This window comes from Notothenia rossii (genome assembly GCF_949606895.1).
Source record: "Notothenia rossii genome assembly, chromosome: 5".
Lineage (NCBI taxonomy): Eukaryota > Metazoa > Chordata > Actinopteri > Perciformes > Nototheniidae > Notothenia > Notothenia rossii.
The window spans coordinates 18,114,014-18,134,929 of NC_136903.1; the positions used below are offsets into that span (position 1 = coordinate 18,114,014).

Sequence of the window (20,916 nt, forward strand, 5' to 3'; positions counted from 1 at the left end):
TATTTGAGTTTGTTTAAGTCACATGTCTGGGAAGCGGCATGCTGCACCACCCCCGCAAAACATTTCTCTTTTCCTTTTGTTTTTTCCTGAAATACTAGTTTTATAACTATAGGAGGCTCAGTCACTGGTACATTTGTATATTCAAAGCCATGTTAGGGAAACTTCCATCCTACATCTGCTCCCTGATCTCACGGCAAATTGTAAGTGGCTACTGCCTGAGATCGCATACTGTGGTTTTATTAAATGTGCCAACTGCTAGGACTGTCTTAAGGAAGATAGCTTTTAGATGCACAGCTCCACTTTCTTGGAATAGTCTACAATTGAAATGGAAACTGAGCAATCTGGTGCCACTAAATGTTTTTAAAGCTCGGTTGGTGCAACTCAATCGGATGCTGTTGGTACCTGTTCATGTGGATAGTTATTGTAAATTGTAATCCCTGTAAAGATTCTATATGATATCCTTTTTTTTGTTCTGTTGTTTTATGTTTCATGTGGAACCTACTTGAGCAGGTCTCCCTTGAAAAAGAGATCAATGATCTCAATGGGATACACCTGGATAAATAAAGGTTTGAAATGAAATGAAATAACTTGACACTTCCCAATCTGAGAAGGGGAAAAAATAACTCCTAAAAATGCAGTGCTCATTAACAGACATACTGAGTACCCTCCATAGCTAATGACTTTGTCCCTGGTTTTACATAATGTGCTACTTTTAAACTAAGAAGTTTTGCCTCTAATGATGTATGTATTGTTCACAGTCAAAAATAGGGAGATGTTACATCCGGTCTTGCTGTAGCAAAGTTCATTGAGTTAAAATATCAAGTTGTTGTTAAATGAAATCATCAAATGCAACCAGAGTATGCTATCTGAGATTACTTTCAAGACTGCTGACTGGATAACTTTGATTCCAAGAGACGTAAAGGATTTGCTTTGTTCATAATGAATGTAAGAGTTTACCTTTCTAGTTGTTTGGTTGTCAACAAACAGTTTTATTAATCATATGAGCTTAGTTTTATCAACTTTATCTCAAAGAAAGCATGTGCAAGTTCATTATCAAAAAGAAACAAAAGTGCTCAAAGTATATGATATACAGTATATGGCCTTCGGTTCATTTAATAAAGTTTGTTGCACTTGATAAAGACATTTAATTTCATGCTGTTTGTGTTGCCCTTCAGAAATCATCTATTAGTCCCTCTATTTGTCTTTTAGGCAACAGCAATGTCAGCACCCACCTATTTAGATTTTTTTACACAAAAATTGGGTTGGACTAACTTGACATTTAAAATGTGTTTCCATTAATAACATTCAAACCAAATGTGTGCATATCAGTTTTCACATCACATTAGATAGATCTATCTATCTAATACAAGATTGTCAGTAGACTGAATTGACACAAAGTAATATAGAGTATATGGAGAGATTGTATATCATAATCTTAACCTAATTATGTTAACTCCAACATTACAATTAATATAAAAAGTATAATTAAGATCATACTCTTTTACAACTTAGACAACTTTACAAACTGTTCCCTCTTAAAGTATTACATTCAATGCTGTTTTTGATGTTTTTAATCTATAGAGGATACTTTCTTTTGTCAAGTACTATCCTTATAAATATTACATATTAATTTCTTCTGATTTCTTATATTTATTCTTGACTGAAGTGAACATGACTAGGTTGAAACCTTCAGGAGCAGAAAGTCTTATTTTGTGCATTGGAGTTGTTCAATAGGTTGTCCTGTGAGGGGTTCAGAGTGAAATGTGACATGGAGTTCGAGGAGAGGACCGCCTTCAGGGTCCATTCATCCCAGACATGATGCGGCAGCACGGCGTCGCTTCTCAGGCTGTTTGATCTTGGGTGCAGGTTTGTGATGAAAAGTGCATTTAGAGACAATGGAGTTCAGTATTTAAATTCACATAAGTGTTTTTCGTATTCGGTAAACAGCTAAAACCTTTTTGTAACATATTTAAACGCACCTGAATTTGTAAAGTGTAGGTTTTCCCTTAACATTTTATTACGTGTTGATAATTGTAAACGAAAAGACGAAATTAAAGTGGTTTTATAATTGCATCATAATCAGAAGAAAAATTCAGCAATTCAAATGAATGAATAATTCTAACCATGGCCTTTTCGATAAAGTTCATATTCATTCAAACTAAATAAATATACTGATAATTGTTTATTTCTTCACTTTCGTTACTACCAGAAAATGACAAACATCATTATAATAGTCCACTTAAAGTCATGTATGTATTTCCATAAGGCACTTAAAGCTTAAATAGGCTACATCTGATGTGTCTGTTAAGTACAAGACGGGAGTAGATGGTGAAATGAGAGAATAAAAGCTACTTGAGAATTTTTTAATTTTAAGAAATTACTAATGACTTTATGTTGGGTTGGATTACACATTTGCTTTATAAACTCATGAAACAACAAGCGTTTTTTGAAATACTTGCGATATGTTTTCAGATTAAGGGAGAACATGGGGGAGTGTAAGAAACTAAATACATATCTCCTCTAAGTCAAAATGGACCTGAGTGACTGCTGGCTTTTAAAAAAAAAAAAAAATCTATATTGTATTCCTATTCCCTGTTAAAGGCAGTTCTTTGGAAACACCACCCCGTGCCATTCAGTGTGGTAAGGTCCATTTAGTGTTTAGTGAGCGCCCTCTGCTGACGCAAATGTGACATTGCACTTTTCATTTATAGTCAAATGATACTGAAACCAAAAGTAAAATCAGTGCTTCAAAAACAGGCAACTTCTTTCAGGGGGGTGTAATTTAATGTTATAGGAAAACACAAATGCAAAAGTTGTGGCACTTGACACGACCCTGTGTACAGTGATTAAGATAACAATAAGCTTATGTTTGTTTGTTCTTACATTTACACACAAATGCACATTAAAAATACATCAGATTCAAAGATAATAAAACAGAGGTGGTTTTGTTATGAACACCTGCCATCAACAAAAACATCTGAAAAATATCACTTATATTTATGTAATTTGTTAGTAGTTCAATGCTAATCTCTTGAAAACATGATGTCATTGTAAACACTTTTCCCAGCAGGCACATACTGGTGGACTTTTTTGTTTCTGAGGAACACACCTCAAGTATTGCATCACCAATGATGTTGCATTGCCCGTCAGTGCTTAATAAATGCAAATAGAAAAAACTCATTAAAAAGTACAACAATTAATTAAAATTTAAATAACACTGTCTGGGTTGAGATTAATTGACTGAAAAGGTTTGAGTGGAAGGGTCTACATTAAAAAAGTACAAAAATGTTTGTGTTACTAGTGATAAACAAACAAGGAAAATGCTATTTTTTGGGACAATGTGGAAAAGTTTGACTTCTGAAATTAACACCAGAATCTTGAAGTCTGCGGATGTAGTCTTAAAGCTGGTCTGTCAAAAACAAACAGCCAGCACGTATAAGCTGCCTCTTTGAAATACTCCCCACATAATGCTGTTCAGAACTTGGTGAATATAAAGCATTTACATCAGTATTAAAGGTGAAGTGTACAGTACATGTAAGATTGTGCGGAAATAGTCTGTGCTGAGAAGAATGTTGGTAGGAATTTTGCATAAAAAAAGGTTTAGGTATCCTTTGGCTGAGATTGTACTAACACTATAATTTTGTATTAAGGATGTTGTTCTTTTCCTCCAAAGGAACAGGTACTTCCTCCTCCTGTGCCTTTGTTTTCTCTTCAAACGCCCCCAGTAAATCCCAGGACTGAGGAATTAGTTTGTGATAAAAGCCTAACTGCACCAGCCAGGAAACTGCAATAACACCTGTCAAGGAGGCAAGCATGGCGAGAGTCCTGAAGGGAAAGTACTGTACGATGACACCGTCCACCTCCCTCCAGCCGGGGTACAGGATGACAGCGGGGATCCCCAGCAGCGGTTCCCCGCTCAGCGCACGTAGCAGCAGTCCCATTGAGAAGCCGCTGAAGGCTCCGTAACTGTTGGAAAAGCCGCAGTGCAGCACGCAAATGAGCTGCGGGAAGAGGACGCAGTAGAGGAGGTCTCCGCTTACCAGCCAGAGGCCGAACACGCTGTCATCACCAAAGGCCAGGCCTGTTCCTGCCAGGCCAACCACCAGCACGCTGATACGGATCACCCAATGCAACTCCCGCTCCGAGGCCTGCAATAACACAGGAGAAAGGGACGAAAACCAAATGGAGTTCGTTCAATTGTATTGATGCTGAACCATGCACACACGCACAATCTCACACACACCTGCTTCCTCAAAGTCGTCTTGTATATGTTTTGTGTAAACATGGATGCTGAGGACAGCAGCACAGAGTCCATTGAGGACATAACTGCTGCGGCCACGGAGCCAATGCCTAACACTGACAACCAGGTGGGGGTGAGGTGCTGCAGGGCCAGAGGCAGGATCTTCCCCGCCTCCCCTCGCTCAAAAGGAGGGGGTAGACCATACGCTGTCTGGTTCCAGTCTTAGAGAAAAAGAGAGAGAAAAAAGGGGAGCAGATACAGTAGAGGAGGTAGAGAAAGAGACAGTCAGGGTCGAGAGGAAAAGAATAATGGGAGGGGAAGAAGCTTTTAGGATTATGGTGAAAAAAAGCATTGGGGAGAAGGAAGCAAAATAATTGAAAGCAAGCTAATGTCCTACTATAATTAGTTTAATATGCTGAGAATAACCAGGAATTTCTTTACACACACATACCTTACTGTTAGATTTATTATGAATGATTGGCGTGTGTGCTCTGTGTGCACAGCTGAGTGAGCACATTCAGGTGTACCTGCAGTCGAAGCCACTGCTCCAATGATAACTGAGGGGATTCCCATAATAAAAACAGATCCAGCAGCAGCGAAGCAGGTGACCTGAGCCTGAGCAGAGGAGGCTGCGGAGAGGATCCTCTGGTATAGAGCTTGATAGGCCAGTCCGCCTAAAGCCTAAAACACACACAGATGCGCAAAAAACACAAGTTTAATCAGAGAACAACTCGGCAACACAAGCATCAGACAGACAGATGATTATGTTCTTCTAGATTGGAAGTCTACAGCACAGCCTCACTACAGGAATTCATATAACAACAGTGAACTAAGACTGAGAATACTATGTGTTCGATGGCTCTTTGTTTGCATTGTTTGGAACTTTTGTGTCTGCCTGCCATCAACAAAAATGGGCCTGAGTGTAAGGTACTGCAGAGCCAACTATTCTTTTCTTTGGCTTGTGTATTTGGTGTAATGCACTTTTGTGTACACTGGGTGGCAGTCACATGTAATGGGACTGCATTTATACAGGAAATAAAATGCAGTCAGGCATGTGGCATGCTGGGGGTGGTAACAATGATGATGTTACCTGAATGCAAAAAACGTTTGAAATATGAAAGCAATAAATTAAGGTAAAAACAGTCAAGGTAGACTATCATTTCACCTAGCCTAGTTGTTGTAGTGTTTTTTGTGCTACCCAGGTAAGAGTGCTTGTAAGCTACGTTTGCAGACAAAGCTGCATCTCATGGACTTTTTGGAATGCCACTACAGTAGTTTTAGTGCACATGTGCTTAACCTCCTATAAGAAGTACACATTGTCTAAAACAGGTCTTTTAATTACAACAATTTCCAGGTGACTTTGTACCTGACCAGGGGCCTCATTTATAAAGCCTTGCGTAGGATTGGCGTGGGAAGGTTGCTTACGTAGGACAAAGCAAATAAATACGCACCGACACTTTCCGATTCATAAAAGACTGCGTACCGGCAGAGGACTTGCGTACGGCACATCCTACGCCGGTTTCCCTTTATAAATCACAATCGACTCGAAATGCGGCGCAGCTTTTGCGGGCTTCACGTAACGCCCATATTTGCCTGTAAATAGTCAAACGCCCATTCATTCATTTTGACTGACTGCATGAAGAAGATCGCAGGAAATGACGACAAAACAGCTAAAAAAGATATCTCACACCGTGTCAGGTTTTGGTTATTTCCGGGAGGTCGAGGTAAATCATATTGTTTGGCGGATGCAGTTTGAACCAGAGTAGCAGCATGGGGGTCGGATCGTCACCAAAATAAATAAATAAGTGGTCCGAAAAAGGTTAATGACAAAAGAAATACACATAGCCTAGCCTTCCTCAGGCAGTGTGCTTGTACCGGGGACAGGAGACAACCCCCCCCTTGATGAGAAACTGTAAGAAATGATCGGGGAATCCCTCCGGAGTGGAGTCATGACGACTGGATCTGAATTATTTTTTTGTATTTTGTGGTTTGTGTTCCAGCTGTCGATCAGCAACTATATATCCATAATCCACCAGTTAAAGGAAATACAACTAATGTTTTGTGTTATATTAGCTGTACAATTTACCACATATGGTGCTCTTAGTTTCCATACCTCCTGTGTTTTACGAGCGACTTATCAAGTAGGCTATTGGCGAAATGCATAAAACATGATTAAACATGATAGTATATAAAACCATGCTCGTATCTATACAACCTATAGAAATGCAAAACGGCGTCAGTTTTAAGTAATTCTGTCCTCCTGTTTACCGCATCATTTATGAGAATACATTTCTTAACAAGAGAACATAATCGAGGGGTGATCAATAACATTTCCGTATTTATTTATTTCTCCAAGTTATGTTTTTGTGAGCACTGAGGAGTCTAAAACAGGCGTTTGTTTAATCATTTTAAGATTGGCTTTAATCAATTTGTGAAAATTAATTCTTCATATATGATAAATGAGAGGTAACATTTTATTTTTTTCTATCTTTTGTGCGTACGCACCATTTATAAATGAGGCCCCAAAGCTGTGCATGATCAGCTGCAGAAACAAAGACATTAGAGAATCTCGCGTAACAGAAAACACACATTATGGTGACTTTAAACTAGAAATGTTTCCTTGACTGAATAACTTCAATGATTCAAGTTCAAGTCATGGATGCGAGGGAAGCCTGAACTAGAGATGCAGTATATTCAGTGGTTGCATGTGTGCAGTGATAATTCTAAGGATGTTTTATTTTAATCTCCTTACTCCACTACATAAACAGTGAAACAAAATTAATTTAGAATCTAACCAACAACAGCATCTCATCCGCCCATTTTCCTGCATCCTCCAACTTCAACTCTCCGACCCAGGAGGTTCCAATGGTTTGGTTCAGGTTGATTGTATGTGAGACGTCAGCAACTGCAGGACTAAGTAACAAAAAAGGAATACAGAGCCACTGAAACAGAAGAAAACAGCTGTTATTGCAAAAATCAGGACAGGTCATCTATTGAATTACTTGCGCTTTGTGTCATACTTGATTATCTATGCAGTTATCTTATCTTGTCTTATTTAAGTCCCATTACTCCTGTTGCCTCCTTTTTCTCTATTTTCAGTCATATCTGTCACTTCCTACTTTACTGTAACCTCTGTATTTCTCACCAGGCTGACAAAGATGAAGGACAGCTGGATGATGTCAGTATATGCCACAGAGTAGAATCCCCCTAGAAATGTGTAGGTGATGGAGACACCTGCCGAGATAACGATCGAGAGGGCAGATGACAGACCAAGAATGACGCTCATCGTTCCTCCTATAAATAACACAAGACAGTATTCAGAGACACAAACAGAACATACAATGTCACAGAGTTTGGCAGAGTCATAGCCTTGGTTTTGTACAATGCGTTTCTTACCCAGAGCAGCGAGAATGCAGGCAACCCACAAAATATCACTCATCAAAGCAGGAAGCAGGAGTGTTGCAGTGAGCATGTTTCCATAGCGATGCTGAAACGGGTCTAACATCGTCACGTAGCGCTTTGACCTCATAGGTTTTGCAAAAAACAATCCTCCTTAAGAAGGAAAGAGTAAACAGACAAAACAACTGTTGAAGTGAAACATAACTTGAAGTGCGTTGTCATTATAAATATATATAATGAATTAAAGTGGAGCTGAGTTTATAATAAATTAGGTTTTAACACAAACAATGGAGAAACATAAGAAATAATTTCGATAATTAATACATTATTTAAGTCCTTCTTTGAGCAAAAGCTAAAAAAAAAGAATATTTTCTGGTGTTCTTCTATGATGGTAAAGTAAATGTGTTTAGGTTTTGGACTTCTGGCTAAAACATTCAAATGTAAGATGACATTTTAGGGCTGCAGAACTTCTTTCATCTTTTTTCTTGCTGACATTTTGTAGTGAATGAAAGAGCTTGGATGGTAAAATATTTCTGTTGCATAATAGCCTGGCGCTATGTGCATTTGGGCTGCTGCCAACAAATGAATAACTTAAAGAACAACGTGTACTCTTCCCTGCCTGGAAAAAATCAAACTATAGTTATACATGCGAACCTCAACGATCATTGTAGCATTACCCTTTTTACATGGCTAATACTGATCATTTAAGGAAAGTATAAGTGACACTTTAGAATTGACACAATACATGAATGGATCATATATTAGCCGTCATGGTTGACATCATTTTTTTTGCCATTTTCTTTCTTGAGCAATGAAAGGATCATCATGGAATATCACCTATTTGCTTGGCAGGCATTCACTCCAACCGTAATTGATAGCCTGAGTAGTAGTGTATTGGTGTAATGCATTGCTTCTCTACAAAACACTTCAACCCAATGCTGGGTTACGAAGGTTGCTATATGTCTGTAATACATTTGAGTAGTGCCTCAGTCTTTAGATGAGTCCATGGCCAGCCTTTTTCTAAATGCACAGGCTTTAGGTCTGGCAGGAATCTACAAGTTTTGGTTGTAAGTTCAGATTTTCATACATACACGTAACTGCCACCAATGTTTTACCAGCAGGTGTATTTTGAGCATGTGCAAATCACATTAATTTCGAGACGTATTTTGTATTAAGTGTCTTCTTGACTATACTCCTGTTGAAGAATATCAGCAAAAACTATGACACACAAACCTTCACACCAACTAAAAAGCACACTCAAGAACAACATCTTGTGAGGATGAAAAAACAAACCCGGGTATCTTCTATTTCCCCAAAACAAGAAGAAAACCCTGTCAGATAATCTTAGGACTGCATTCTCTTGCGAAATGACTTCTTCCCAAGATTTATCGGCACGTCTCTGGCAAACACAACATTAAGGGGTGAATTTGCATGATTTGAAATGGAGAAACTCAGTTCTAATTACATGAACGAATCCATTCGTCAACAACATCATCTGAGTGTTAGTGGACTAAGTATTTCTTTATTCAAGGGCAGCACTAAATGTTTATAAACAATATAATACTCTTGTTTTAGTGTACAATTGCTCCAACATTTTGTCCCTGCTGTGTGTTAATGTTGGTTGAGGGAACTTACCCAAAACAAAATTGGTAAGATATGCAGGAGGCCCCATGGCCCAGATGAGACCTTGAGACGGAGAATAAACAGCCTCAGCAGTTCCCAAGATGTAACCTCCACCAACCCATGTTGCTAAAGAAAAGAAAATCATTTGTCAAGGTAGAAACATATCACACACAATAAGTACATCAAGAAATATGAAATGACAGGTATATAAACAAAGGTTTTACCTGTCATGGTGAAAACCCCGACCAGGACACTGATGTTGCGGCCACCAACAATGGCAACCTCGCTTTTTGTGCCAGCACACGTTTTCTCCACTTTCTTGGACTTTCGAGATGCCCAGATCCCAATAACCAGGATGACGATGTAAAAAACCACCACGGCCGCAAGTCCAGGAACATTCACTGCCATGATTGTCTGGTTAAACAAAGCAACGGGCATCAATTAAACTGACATACAGTACAACATATAAAACACATAGGGTTGGGCCATATTGCTTATGGTTAAAATAATAAAGGGCACAATGAATGTTGAAATCATTTTTAAAACAATGCATGTTTTGCAATCATATCTTGTTAACAGTATATATCATGATGTGTCATATTTTCTGATAAATAATAATAATGAAAACGTGGTAAAGCATCAATTTGTAAACTCATGTGTGAATTAAAAAGGACAAATAAAAAGCTATGTATTCGATAAGGAATGCAAGTGCTATTAATGATACTCTTGTAAAATAATACACAACATAATTGTGTATTATGATATCTTGAAAAGCGCTACAGCCTTTTCAGCTTATTGTGTCAACTAGGTATAAGTTTACACATTTTTACCAGTTACTAGGTAAATAACCTTGGAAGGAAGTATAGTTGAGCACTTAACTATGGATACAAAATAATTGGTTATTTTACTCACATCGTAGCCCTCACTTTTCGTTACATAAGCAAAGGAGTGTAGTCAGTCAGTAATGCAATATATGCTTTGTAGTTTGTTAATGATGAACAATGTGAATTTACAAATCTTCTGTAGAAGCAAATCAATACCAATCAATTCATCTAAATATCTCACTGTGACTTCTGAAAACAGTTATAGAGTTCACAAGGTTCACAATTATTCAGACCTTTTACTGAAATAAAAAAAGCAAAACTACAATGTAATATACTGCAATACAAGTCCTGCATAATGCATTCATTTACATGTATTGTTCATCACTATGCAGGAAGAACTGTCCTTTCAGAGTGTTTTAATATTGAATCATTCTTGTTGTATGTAATATGTAGCCTACTCAGCAAATGTGGAGCTGTTTTACCTTCTTGATTTACAGAGATAGCCTACTTTATTTTACCATGGGATCTTGTGTAACCAGTAATGTTATATGAGGGAGGTAGTCTACATGTATTAGTGTATTTATCAGTGCGGTTTCACCACAGCAGGTGACACAGGGACTGGGGTGGCCTTTAAATGTTCTTTGGTAGCACGGTGTTATAAATGGAAACGTTCAGATCCATCTATAAAGAACAACACAAAGATCGACCTAAAGCAACCATTGACCATGACTAAGCCTTATCTGATAATATCTTTATTATCTGGGTTTCTAAGAACCATCATACATGGGTGTTTTACAGAATAATAAGTCATATGTGTAGGAGGTTAAATGGCTTTTGCTTTTATAAATAACGGTATAATATGACATTAGCGATTTGAGGACAGGCCATACGCCACGGAGAGGTATATCGTATAATTAATTAGAACGGGACATCTTTATTTGAAACAAACCCTAACATTGTATCAATATATTGAATATTAATTGTATAATTTGTAAACCGGCTCAGATAAATGCGCTTATTATAAACATATTCAGGCAGAAATAAAAAAGGCAACTGCATACTGAATCTACCGACCACACACGCGTTAACAGATCATTGCGATTACAAACATGAATAATGATAATTATAATAAGAACACAACAGTGGCTAGTTAAGCTGAATGTTATCTATTTTAATGAAACAATGATTCGTTTTTATACCCCCCATACATCAAATGGTGAACCGTAACGTTACCTTTGTGTGGAGCCTGCGTCCTCTCTCACGCTCATCTGCTGCACGTGTAGCTGCTCACTTTAGTATTGTCTCCATCTGAAACGTGACACCGACGCGTTCAGCACATTGTTGTAAAAAAAAAAAACAGCCCAAAATCGTTTCAAATGATAAGAGCCGGCTTGATGTGCCGTCTCAAATGGTTGTTAGCGGCTACGACGTCCCCTTTAAATCATAGTTGATGACGCCCTCATCAAAAGTGTAAAGGTCACACAATATTTTTTAAATCGTCGTGAAACGTTGCAAATTAGTGTTGCTAAAACGTACTTGAACGCACCCTGGACAAGAGGCAATGATGGTTATCTATTATCTGTATCTAGGCATGTTATCTATAGAGGAAGGTGCCTTACAGTAGTTTTTATAGTTTACCTGTGGAAGGCCACATGTCTAAACCCTAAGATTACTTTTAACCTTTTACTTAACAATCCTGGGGAAAAGGTGCAAGACAGCAATGGAAGGACAATCAGGAATCTATATTTGTGTTTCATCCCTGTTTTACTTTTGTGATCAAAGCATTTAAATATTTACATGAGAATAACTGCAGCAAAAGCAGAGAAATTCTTCATCCTTTCCCTTTGTTGAAAAAGAAACCCTGTAAAAAAAAAAGGGCTGCAGGGAGATAAGTTACCTTTTAGCTCCCCTTTTCCTAAAATGCACTGCTTCTTCCATGAAAGAACCCTACTTCACCCCCTATCAATATCTCTTATATCATGTATTTCAGGGACATTTTCAAATGCATGGGAAATTGGCCTGAGTCATCCAACTGTCCGATATCACGGTGGGTTTGTTATAGTATCGCCCAACTAAAACAATGATAGTGCTGTTTGAGGAAATGTATCAAATGCCTCTTGCTACAAAGCCTCCTGGTGGTTGGCTGGCTGAAGCGTATCATATAATCACAGAGTCCATCCCAAAATGACTTTACTTGAGAAAAAAAGGTCAGCAAATCAAACAGAAGTGAAAACAACCTTTATTTTAAAAAGTAAAAGTTAAGTCGATCTTAATGATGAGTGGGTTGTGTTAGATGCCAGGGTCTGCCTGTGTGAGCACCTTGTTGGGGGCCCCTAGCTGTGGGTGGGTCAGGAGGACGAGGCCCTCCCCTGCTGGGTCAGAGGTGCACAGTGTCCAGCGGTTGTTGTCCTGCTCTGCTTTGTGGGAGTCTAGGAATGTGTGAGCCGTCACCTCATACTCTTTGCCATACGTGTTCCTACAGAAAGGGACAACTGTTACCTACAGGACGACACCCGGCATGCAGGCATTGTAACATGACTTTTGAGTGGCTTTGATGAGCTTGAGGCTGTCGTTTCAACAAAAGTACATTTACATCAGGAATGGGACAAAATGAAAATGTCATGTCACGATTATTCTAGCTGAAACAATTGTGATTCACAATATTATCTCCATATTCATCAAAGATGCTTAAAAAAATCTTCAAATGGCACTAAAACATACTGTATTGACTTTACCTTGCATTATGTTTAGAAATAAATTAGTTTATTGCAAGATAGATAGATAGACAGACAGACAGACAGACAGACGGACAGATAGATAGATACACACATATCTTTTCATAGTGAATATAAGTTTTAGTGAAAAACTATCAATCAAAGAATCTTAGCCAGTAATCATAAATTAGCAATATTGTGTAAGTCTCTCTATTTAATGTAGGATTACTGCCACCTTGAGAGAATCCCCATATTATTTGTATTAGATACATCAGATTGTTAGTCCAAAAAACTGATTTTTACTCACTACTCTGAGTTGCCTTGGAGTTGACTAAGATTATAGAGATCAGAGAGAGGTTTTTCAGATCACTGTAACCTTATCTTTTTTTTTATGGCGCCTTATCAAGCTTTTAGCTTATAGTTATAGTTAGCTGACCTACATCCACATTGCAGTTTTCTTTGTCTGATATTTGTCTTTTTGTTAAATGCCATTATTTGTGCCAAACCTGTGTACCTCACATCAGAAATCAAATCAAAAGCATTGCCTTTAACACAGCAACATATGGTGACTTTTAAAGGCGAAATGGAAAATACCAAATGAAGTGATCACCCAGCACAGCGAGAGCCTGGTTTGTCTTGCAGTGTATGATGAGCACACTCATATTAGCCTGGAAAAAAGAAAAGCCAGTGGATGATTTATTGTAAATTCTCAGTGCAACATAGGTTGAGCAACATTACACTAACAGTTTAGTTACAGATTGAACAGACAATAACAGTCTAATGCTGTGACAGGTTAGTTCAGCATGAAGATTTGGTTAAGACTTACAGGAACAGGCTGACCCTCATATTCAAGCCTCTCTTGGGGGTCAAAGTGAACTATCTTCCACCATGACAGAAAGGAGCTGCCGTCTTCCAAGTTAACTTCTTGTAGCCGGGACTTCTTTGCACACTTTAAATAAAGTCACAATAAAATATATGAAAAATAACCAGAGAAAATGTAGTCAATAAATGAATAATGTTAAAACGTGATCTACCTTTTGAAAACTTTGCAGGTCACTTATCAAGTAAAGCTGAGAAAATATTTGAACACACAAAGTGACAAATTAAAGATGAGACGTGTACTGCAAAATATAAAGTGAAAAACATTTGTTGTTTAAAAAAACAACATGTGAAGGAATCATGTTTTGTTTCACTGAAAGTAAATGTGCACTTAGAAAATACATAGTCTCTAAACTAGATCTTAAAAAAATAACTTCCAAGCCCAAAAAGAAGGGTCATAATCCGGTTACTTTCTTAACCTTATAAAGCTCCCCTCAGGACCACAGAGGATATTACACAACTGTTCTCACGGCATACAAACTCAACTCCATGTGAAGAAACAGTGGGGTGCACCTGTACAACTGACAGTCTTTGTTTTAAGATCTTAATTATATAATCATATATATATGTGTGTGTTTTCACTTACTCCCCTGGCAAAGCCACTTGTTGTTTTCAGGGCAAAGCTTTGATCAAAATGAAGAGTCGACCCTTCGGGACTGCCATCTACACTAGTGGTCACATAAGCAGAGTTACAGGTTAACATCTGGGAATGTTTTATCTGTTATGTAAGCTGATGTGGTTTAAGATGTGTTAATGTTTATACCTGGTAATGATGAAGGCTGTGCGCGGGCAGGCCTGAATACCTTTTCCTGCGACAACTCCACACGGGGATATAATGCCAGGTGTAGGAATCTTATTAAAACTGTTAACATCTGCATTAATGCTCAATGCACTGCAGTCCCTCTCTTCTCCTCCCATGTTGACCAACATCACAACATCCCCAAAGTGCAATCTTCCATCGGTTGTCACAGTGAGATCCACCTTCACAAATACAAAAACAGCATCATTTCCATCCACATCATCACTTTGATATTATTGTTGTTATTAAAGATGTTTTAATAGCTTAAACTCTTTTTACCGGGCTCAAAATGTGCTGTTTTAGGAAGTCTACTTTCTGGGCAGCAAGCTCGCCCCTCTCTTTTTTCTCCAGGTGCTCTCTCTTTGTATCCTGGAAAACAAATCAACATATATAGAGTGTTAATTCTTAATTATTGAATGTGTCCACTACTGCAGGTTATACGCTATAAGTGCATTTTTTTTACACATATAAATAATGTAAGATGTATTACTATCTTCATCTTACATTCGCTATTTGATCAAATGCTGTTTTTCCCCCTTGCTCATGTCTTTGTTACTGAATGGCTTCTAAAGTATATTACTTCCCATATGAATCATACAGTATCAGTAAACAGGAATTTGTAATTTGACCAATACAATTAATCATTTTCTTCTAGTTAAATATTGTTTTTCAATTGCCAAAGAAAGCAAACGTTGTTTTCAGTTAATTATCCAGCCTTATTATACCTGCTCTTGTTGTTTGTTGAGTAAGTTGTCCAAGTGGATAACCTGCTTTTTAAAAACTGAAATGGGTAGCTTAATAAGAATACTGAATTGCCATTTTAAATCCGTTTGCAGTCATTATCCAAGAGATGTAGCATTTAGCGTACAAACAAATTGTAAGCTTGTGTTTACATGTTGACGCGGGCACACATGTTAGCTTAGATGAATGACTTCACTCCAACTGGTGTGTTGCTAGGTAGCTAGTGTAGCTAAAGTTTGAAGTTATGAACACGATAATATAACAAACCTCTTCTAAGCGCAGTTCCTCGTTCCAGTTTCCGATTTTCACACTTGTGCGATACTGAGCCATTGTAGCAGTAATAGTCAGCGAACTTTTTGTGTACTGTTGATATAAAACGTGAATCTACGTTTTCGTGTTTGAGTTTTTTAACTGAGCTCAAGCAAAGTTTGTGTGGATGTTTCTATGGCAACTGGTGGCGATGAACTGACGAGTCTTCAGTCAGTTCTCGCTGATTGTCGCGAGAGGGCGTGCTGGTATTGCAGGCGAATATCCAGAGTTGTCTTTGTACTTCCATCATGATCCAGAGTCAGTTAAACCTCTCTGCTCATTCCGCCTCCCACGCAAGCAGGACCATGTCCAAATGCTGTCACATGTACAGTTTTTAACACTCTCAGTAACTCACAGTTGTAAAACATTTCCCGTAGAGCTTCGTCTTTGCATTAATGTGCATCACTAAACACACGTGGAAGCACATATAAACACGTAGAATTTTTGTATATCCATTTTCAACATACATTTTTTCAACAACATAAAAAACACAACATTTTAAAGAGTATTCCTCTATTTTTTAATTAGTACAACAAGATTAATAGTTATTATGAATTCAGCAAACTCCAGAAAAGACAAAGCTTAAAATTATTTCGTTTGACTACAATCCTTCACAGTTCCTGTGCATATAATTATTTCTGCTTTAGTGTATTTACTCTTTTCTGAAGTGCCATTAGATTCCAGCTGCTGCACATTGAATAAGTCTTCATGTCTGCTGTTCATTTCCCCTTTTGTCCATCTTCTTTTGTCAGTAAACGTGTCAGTGACCATTTGCCCCCCGGCCTCTGGCTCCAGAGCCATTAATGTGACTCAATTTGTTGTTTCTTTCCTTTGGTGAATCACTGTCATCCTCCTCTTCATCACTCCGATCGTCACCTTCCAGCTGCAGGACAGAAATGTGCCACAGAGAAACATTTAAATAAGGGCAATCCCAAGACTCTTGAGAGACATTTGAGAAATGTGCAGCGTTTTCATTTCTTTCCTTTACATACATACATATACACAGCAACACCTGTAAACACACCTGACTGAATATTAACTTAAGAAGCATTCGTGATATGAGAACAGCCCAGTAAAGGTGGAGTATCTGAAGAACCAATAACATCACATTGAAAAAGTAATAGCCGAAGAAGGGAGCAAACTCCTCCAGTGGGTACACCCATGTACAGTGGATCAGCCTGTAAAAAACATACACAATATTTTGTGACACATTTTAACAAGATCACCATACAGAATCTTTCCATTTCAAAAACTTACCAAAAAGGAAAAATGACAAGTCTTGTCAGCGTAAAGAGAGCTGTGAACACCACAAACGTGGTGTTAGCAGTCCGTTGCCACTTTGCATAGTTAAATACCTTGGCACCCTTTGAAAAACAATCAGTGTCACTGCTTTGTTTAAAGGGAACAGTTCACAATCATAAAGTCACTGCAGTCATGATTGTTATTGATATTTAGTTTTATTCATATAATAATTCTCATTCAATGCACATTTATTTTGTATGCTAATATCGGCGGTTAAGATAAATAATACTTAAAGGTGGGGTAGGTAAGTTTGAGAAGCCGGCTCGAGATACACTTTTTGTTATATTCCATGGAATGCTCTGTAAGGAAGTGGCAGATTTTCTCCGGCTGTGTATTTTCAAATTCTAGCGCACTCAAGCTGGTTTCTCCAAAATTACCTACCCCACCTTTAAGTGCAAATTAACAGAGTTTCATTTTTGCAGAAACTGCAGAACAGTGTTGATTCAACTCTGTGTTAATTACGGTAATGTCCTATATATTTGCTGCCGAACTGTGACGATGCAACATCACAGTTGGTTAACAATGCAGCCCTCAGTATGGCTCTACAGTAGGTATCACATCCTTTAACTTGCAACATGCACTGATGTAAAAACCATCACTCACCTCCAGCAGTATGTCAGCGGAGTCATGACAGGCCATCACAAGAGTTCCTATCCGGATGTAGTTTGAAATCCAGGAGAAACTCAGAAGAGTCAGTGTTGCTATGTGATGAGTCACCTGCTCTTTAAAGTCCTACACACATACACACTATAGGTCAAATCTACAATTAATCCATCTTAATGACAAAAAAGGATAATACAGGTTTTGTGTTAAAATAAATATGTGAGAACTTGTTGATGTTAAACATCAGCACACTCACCTTCCGTTTCACATCAAATGTGAGGCTAAGAAGCAGAGAAAGATAGAAGCCCATTTCCAAGAGGTAATAATAGTACTGAGATGGGAGCATGGACTGCATGGACACATACCAGACGCATACATATGATAATTATACTACATACTGTAATATTGTACCATCTGATAAATATAGCAAATATATTTACCTGTTTAGGAAAGCCTGCCCAAACCTCTTTCAGGTTATAAAGCCAAGGTTTCTACAAAAACAAAAACAGAGATTGAGAGGAGTCTACGGGATGGTCTGTGTGCCATGTGAACTGCCAGTGTGTGAAAAACCCTGAGACATAAGATAAGAAGAGAAAAATACACAGCACATCACAGCGAAATAAGAGAGAAAAACTTGACCTCACAGCAGTTAAGCCAGAAATGTGTTCAAAGAAAGAATTGACTTACAAATCCTGAAATAGAAACAGTGTATAAACATGCCAACAAGCCACAGCTACTTACATCATAGAGAGCAAGCACTCCGGCAACAAATGCAAACAAATAAAACACACATCTCCAACTGTGGACAGACAAGGATAATAATGTTACGTTTATCACACACACACACACACACACACACACACACACACACACACACACACACACACACACACACACACACACACACACACACACACACACACACACACACACACACACACACACACACACACACACACACACACACACACACACACACACACACACACACACACACACACACACACACACACACACACACACACACACACACACACACACACACACACACACCTGGCCTCGCAGAACCTCTTGCGAAGGCCTGGGCGCTCCTGGTTCCTCCTCCTCTTGAACCAAACTTGAACTTTCCTTTCTGGCCAGCTGGTCTTCTTACAAAGAGACCTCAAGTCAGTCTGAAACACAAGAAAGATCATGCCAAGATCTGCCGATTAATTTAAATATTCCTTGATCAATCTATAAAGTGTCAGAATAGGGAAATATGTCCATCCAAGTTCTTGAAAGTCCAAAATGACGTCTTAAAGATTTCTTATTTTTTTCGAAATGCCAAAGATTTTCAGTTTAATATCATTTAAACAATCAGACTCTGAAAAAAGGCACTGGTTGTGATTGTTGCATCTTTAATCAGCATAAGGTTTGAAATGCGACAGAGAGTCAATTATGTAATTAAAATGGAATAATGTAACTAAATTGTTGATTGTTAACAGACCTGTGAAAGAACCCGTGCTTGGCTGCAGAAGTGCTTCTCCAGGACAGGGTTTGTCTCTGCTGTGTGACGAACACGGTCCCTGACTCCCCAAAGATCAGCCAGCGGTGTGGCCAGGTACCTGCATCACCATAAAGGTGTGTGAGTATAGTGCAACACATTGTCTTACGCAAAACAGGCCTCCAAACTTGTGCAACGTAATCCATTTATTTCAAAAGCAGACAATGGCATCTGCTCACCTCTCAAACAGGAATCTGATGAGGAGCAGGCAGAGGGCGCAGGGCAGAGCAGCGTAGAGCTGAGAGGCTTTAGCGTAAACACGACCTTCACTGTCCTCCAGATCCGACCAGGAGACTTTTTCTGGCAGCCACATACGCTCCCACCACAGCCACTCCCTGACTGTATGCAACATGCTGCTAGGGAACACATAATACACCCAAGAAAAACACCAAATCTTACACTATTGATGACCATTTGGTTTCATGTTCAGGTTCTGAAATCACATTCTTCAACATAAAAGTGAGTGAGTGAGAGTTTACTTGATTCAAGGACAGAACATGAGTTCACTATTGTTGCATAAATTACATTTGACACTTTACACAATCAAGTAAAGTAATTGTGCTTTATTTGTAATACATTTCAAAATTAGATTAGACTTGTCTCTGTCAGTGCCACTTCTCTGGGCACATGCAATCATGAAGGAAGAGTAATCTGCAGATGGAGAACAAAAGATATCAAGGAGCAAGCCAGATAAAGGAGGGTGAGGAGGAGCCCAGAGCAAAAGATTAGAGAAGTGAAGCCCTTTTGTCCTCTTGTGGACTCTGCCCATAACAGAGAAGATAAAAACTTGATATTTAATCTGTTGGAAAACTACTTCCAGAAACGTACAATCAGTCATTAATAACTAGAAATATTTCCTGTAATGCCATGATTTACTCACTAGGATACAGTATAGCTCACATTAGTTTGTTCTTTAACCTCAATGTGAAAACAAGTACATACCTGCAGGCTGTTTAGTCTTGACCAGTACCAAGCGAAGAGAGGGAAGCTGAGGCAGAAGGTGGACACAGTCCAATAAAGTAGAATATGCCAACAAACGAACTGCATATTCACTCCCTTTGTTAACTAAATAAATCAATTGATATATGCACATTGAAACAGACACACTCACCTTCCCACTGAGATGTTCAGGGACCTCTGTGTGTGTGTAGCCTGTTACTCACACAGTTCCTGTACTTCACTAATCCACTCCAGATAACAGCCCTATATAGATCCTATACGTTCACTATTTCAGCTTTTGTGGCAATCTTCTTCAAAGACGGCCTCAAAAGTTTCAAAATAAGGCAAATTAACTTTTCAGCTAATGCTTTCCCTAATCTGTACGATGCACCTTGTGTGAGGCATCAGGCTGCAGTAGGCATGCTGTTTTGTTCCGAATGCATATATTGTCTCACCTGGATAGAAACAAAGTGATCCTCCCCTCCCACTCTCTCTGCTGTGATCACACCCTTGAAGTTGCAACCGCTCCTCTAAAGCGAGGTTAGCTCAGCGCTGGACAGCCCTGACAGAGAATTTGAGTATTTTCAGATATAAATTTGACGCGCAGTTGTTAAAGAGTGGGATAGTTTGTGTACCCTCACCTGCAAGAGTTCCCTTGGAATGCTGGGAAGCCCCCACAAAGGCCCCATTCAGTGATGGGGAGGGGAGGAGGACCCAGTGCAGGTTATGGATTTCGTACACAAACAGAAGGAGTGAAACTTCACTCTGCAAACATAGCACAGCTGTCAGGCACAAAAATATTATAAAAACTCACGAAACCTTGGTTACAATAACAACGTTTACTCTTTTAAGTTTTTGTTAGGCAACATTTTCAGCAAGTAATTACAATTTAAAGGTGTTCTTCTTTTGCCTGAGAACTTTGGCATTGTCAGGTTTGAGAATGATATAAAAGCAAACATCACTGAGCTTCGATATCTAAAGACAGGACACCAAAGAAGGAC

At 38.6% G+C, this 20,916-nt stretch overlaps 3 protein-coding genes across 7 annotated transcripts; all 3 read right to left on the reverse strand.

The window, feature by feature from the left end:
- Nucleotides 1–2,762: 2,762 nt before the first annotated feature.
- Nucleotides 2,763–11,463, reverse strand: LOC307039670 (high-affinity choline transporter 1-like). Its single transcript, XM_079681945.1, has 9 exons — nucleotides 11,320–11,463; nucleotides 9,487–9,676; nucleotides 9,275–9,388; nucleotides 7,637–7,792; nucleotides 7,386–7,534; nucleotides 7,036–7,182; nucleotides 4,768–4,921; nucleotides 4,244–4,461; nucleotides 2,763–4,148 (listed from the first exon to the last, which is right to left on the reverse strand). The coding sequence occupies exons 2-9, from the start codon at nucleotides 9,668–9,670 to the stop codon at nucleotides 3,633–3,635; spliced, it is 1,638 nt and encodes a 545-aa protein (XP_079538071.1). The 5' UTR covers nucleotides 9,671–9,676; nucleotides 11,320–11,463; the 3' UTR covers nucleotides 2,763–3,632.
- An 845-nt stretch (nucleotides 11,464–12,308) lies between these two features.
- cfap161 (cilia and flagella associated protein 161) lies at nucleotides 12,309–16,321 on the reverse strand. Of its 2 annotated transcripts, none has more exons than XM_079681952.1 (8): nucleotides 16,185–16,321; nucleotides 14,758–14,847; nucleotides 14,443–14,660; nucleotides 14,266–14,347; nucleotides 13,835–13,870; nucleotides 13,627–13,749; nucleotides 13,395–13,468; nucleotides 12,309–12,562 (listed from the first exon to the last, which is right to left on the reverse strand). In XM_079681952.1, exons 1-8 carry the CDS (start codon nucleotides 16,236–16,238, stop codon nucleotides 12,376–12,378), a joined length of 864 nt encoding a protein of 287 aa, XP_079538078.1. In that variant the 5' UTR covers nucleotides 16,239–16,321; the 3' UTR covers nucleotides 12,309–12,375. The 2 variants fall into 2 exon arrangements, with proteins under 2 accessions (XP_079538078.1, XP_079538077.1); XM_079681951.1 differs by lacking the exon at nucleotides 16,185–16,321 and adding an exon at nucleotides 15,487–15,697.
- Nucleotides 16,277–20,581, reverse strand: cers3b (ceramide synthase 3b). Of its 4 annotated transcripts, none has more exons than XM_079681947.1 (12): nucleotides 20,088–20,581; nucleotides 19,919–19,964; nucleotides 19,156–19,329; nucleotides 18,920–19,037; nucleotides 18,487–18,605; nucleotides 18,175–18,232; nucleotides 17,874–17,924; nucleotides 17,690–17,782; nucleotides 17,434–17,562; nucleotides 16,786–16,892; nucleotides 16,553–16,706; nucleotides 16,277–16,411 (listed from the first exon to the last, which is right to left on the reverse strand). In XM_079681947.1, the coding sequence occupies exons 3-12, from the start codon at nucleotides 19,326–19,328 to the stop codon at nucleotides 16,289–16,291; spliced, it is 1,125 nt and encodes a 374-aa protein (XP_079538073.1). In that variant the 5' UTR covers nucleotide 19,329; nucleotides 19,919–19,964; nucleotides 20,088–20,581; the 3' UTR covers nucleotides 16,277–16,288. The 4 variants fall into 4 exon arrangements, with proteins under 4 accessions (XP_079538073.1, XP_079538074.1, XP_079538072.1 ...); XM_079681948.1 differs by having other exon boundaries at nucleotides 19,156–19,332; XM_079681946.1 differs by having other exon boundaries at nucleotides 19,156–19,964.
- Nucleotides 20,582–20,916: the final 335 nt, after the last annotated feature.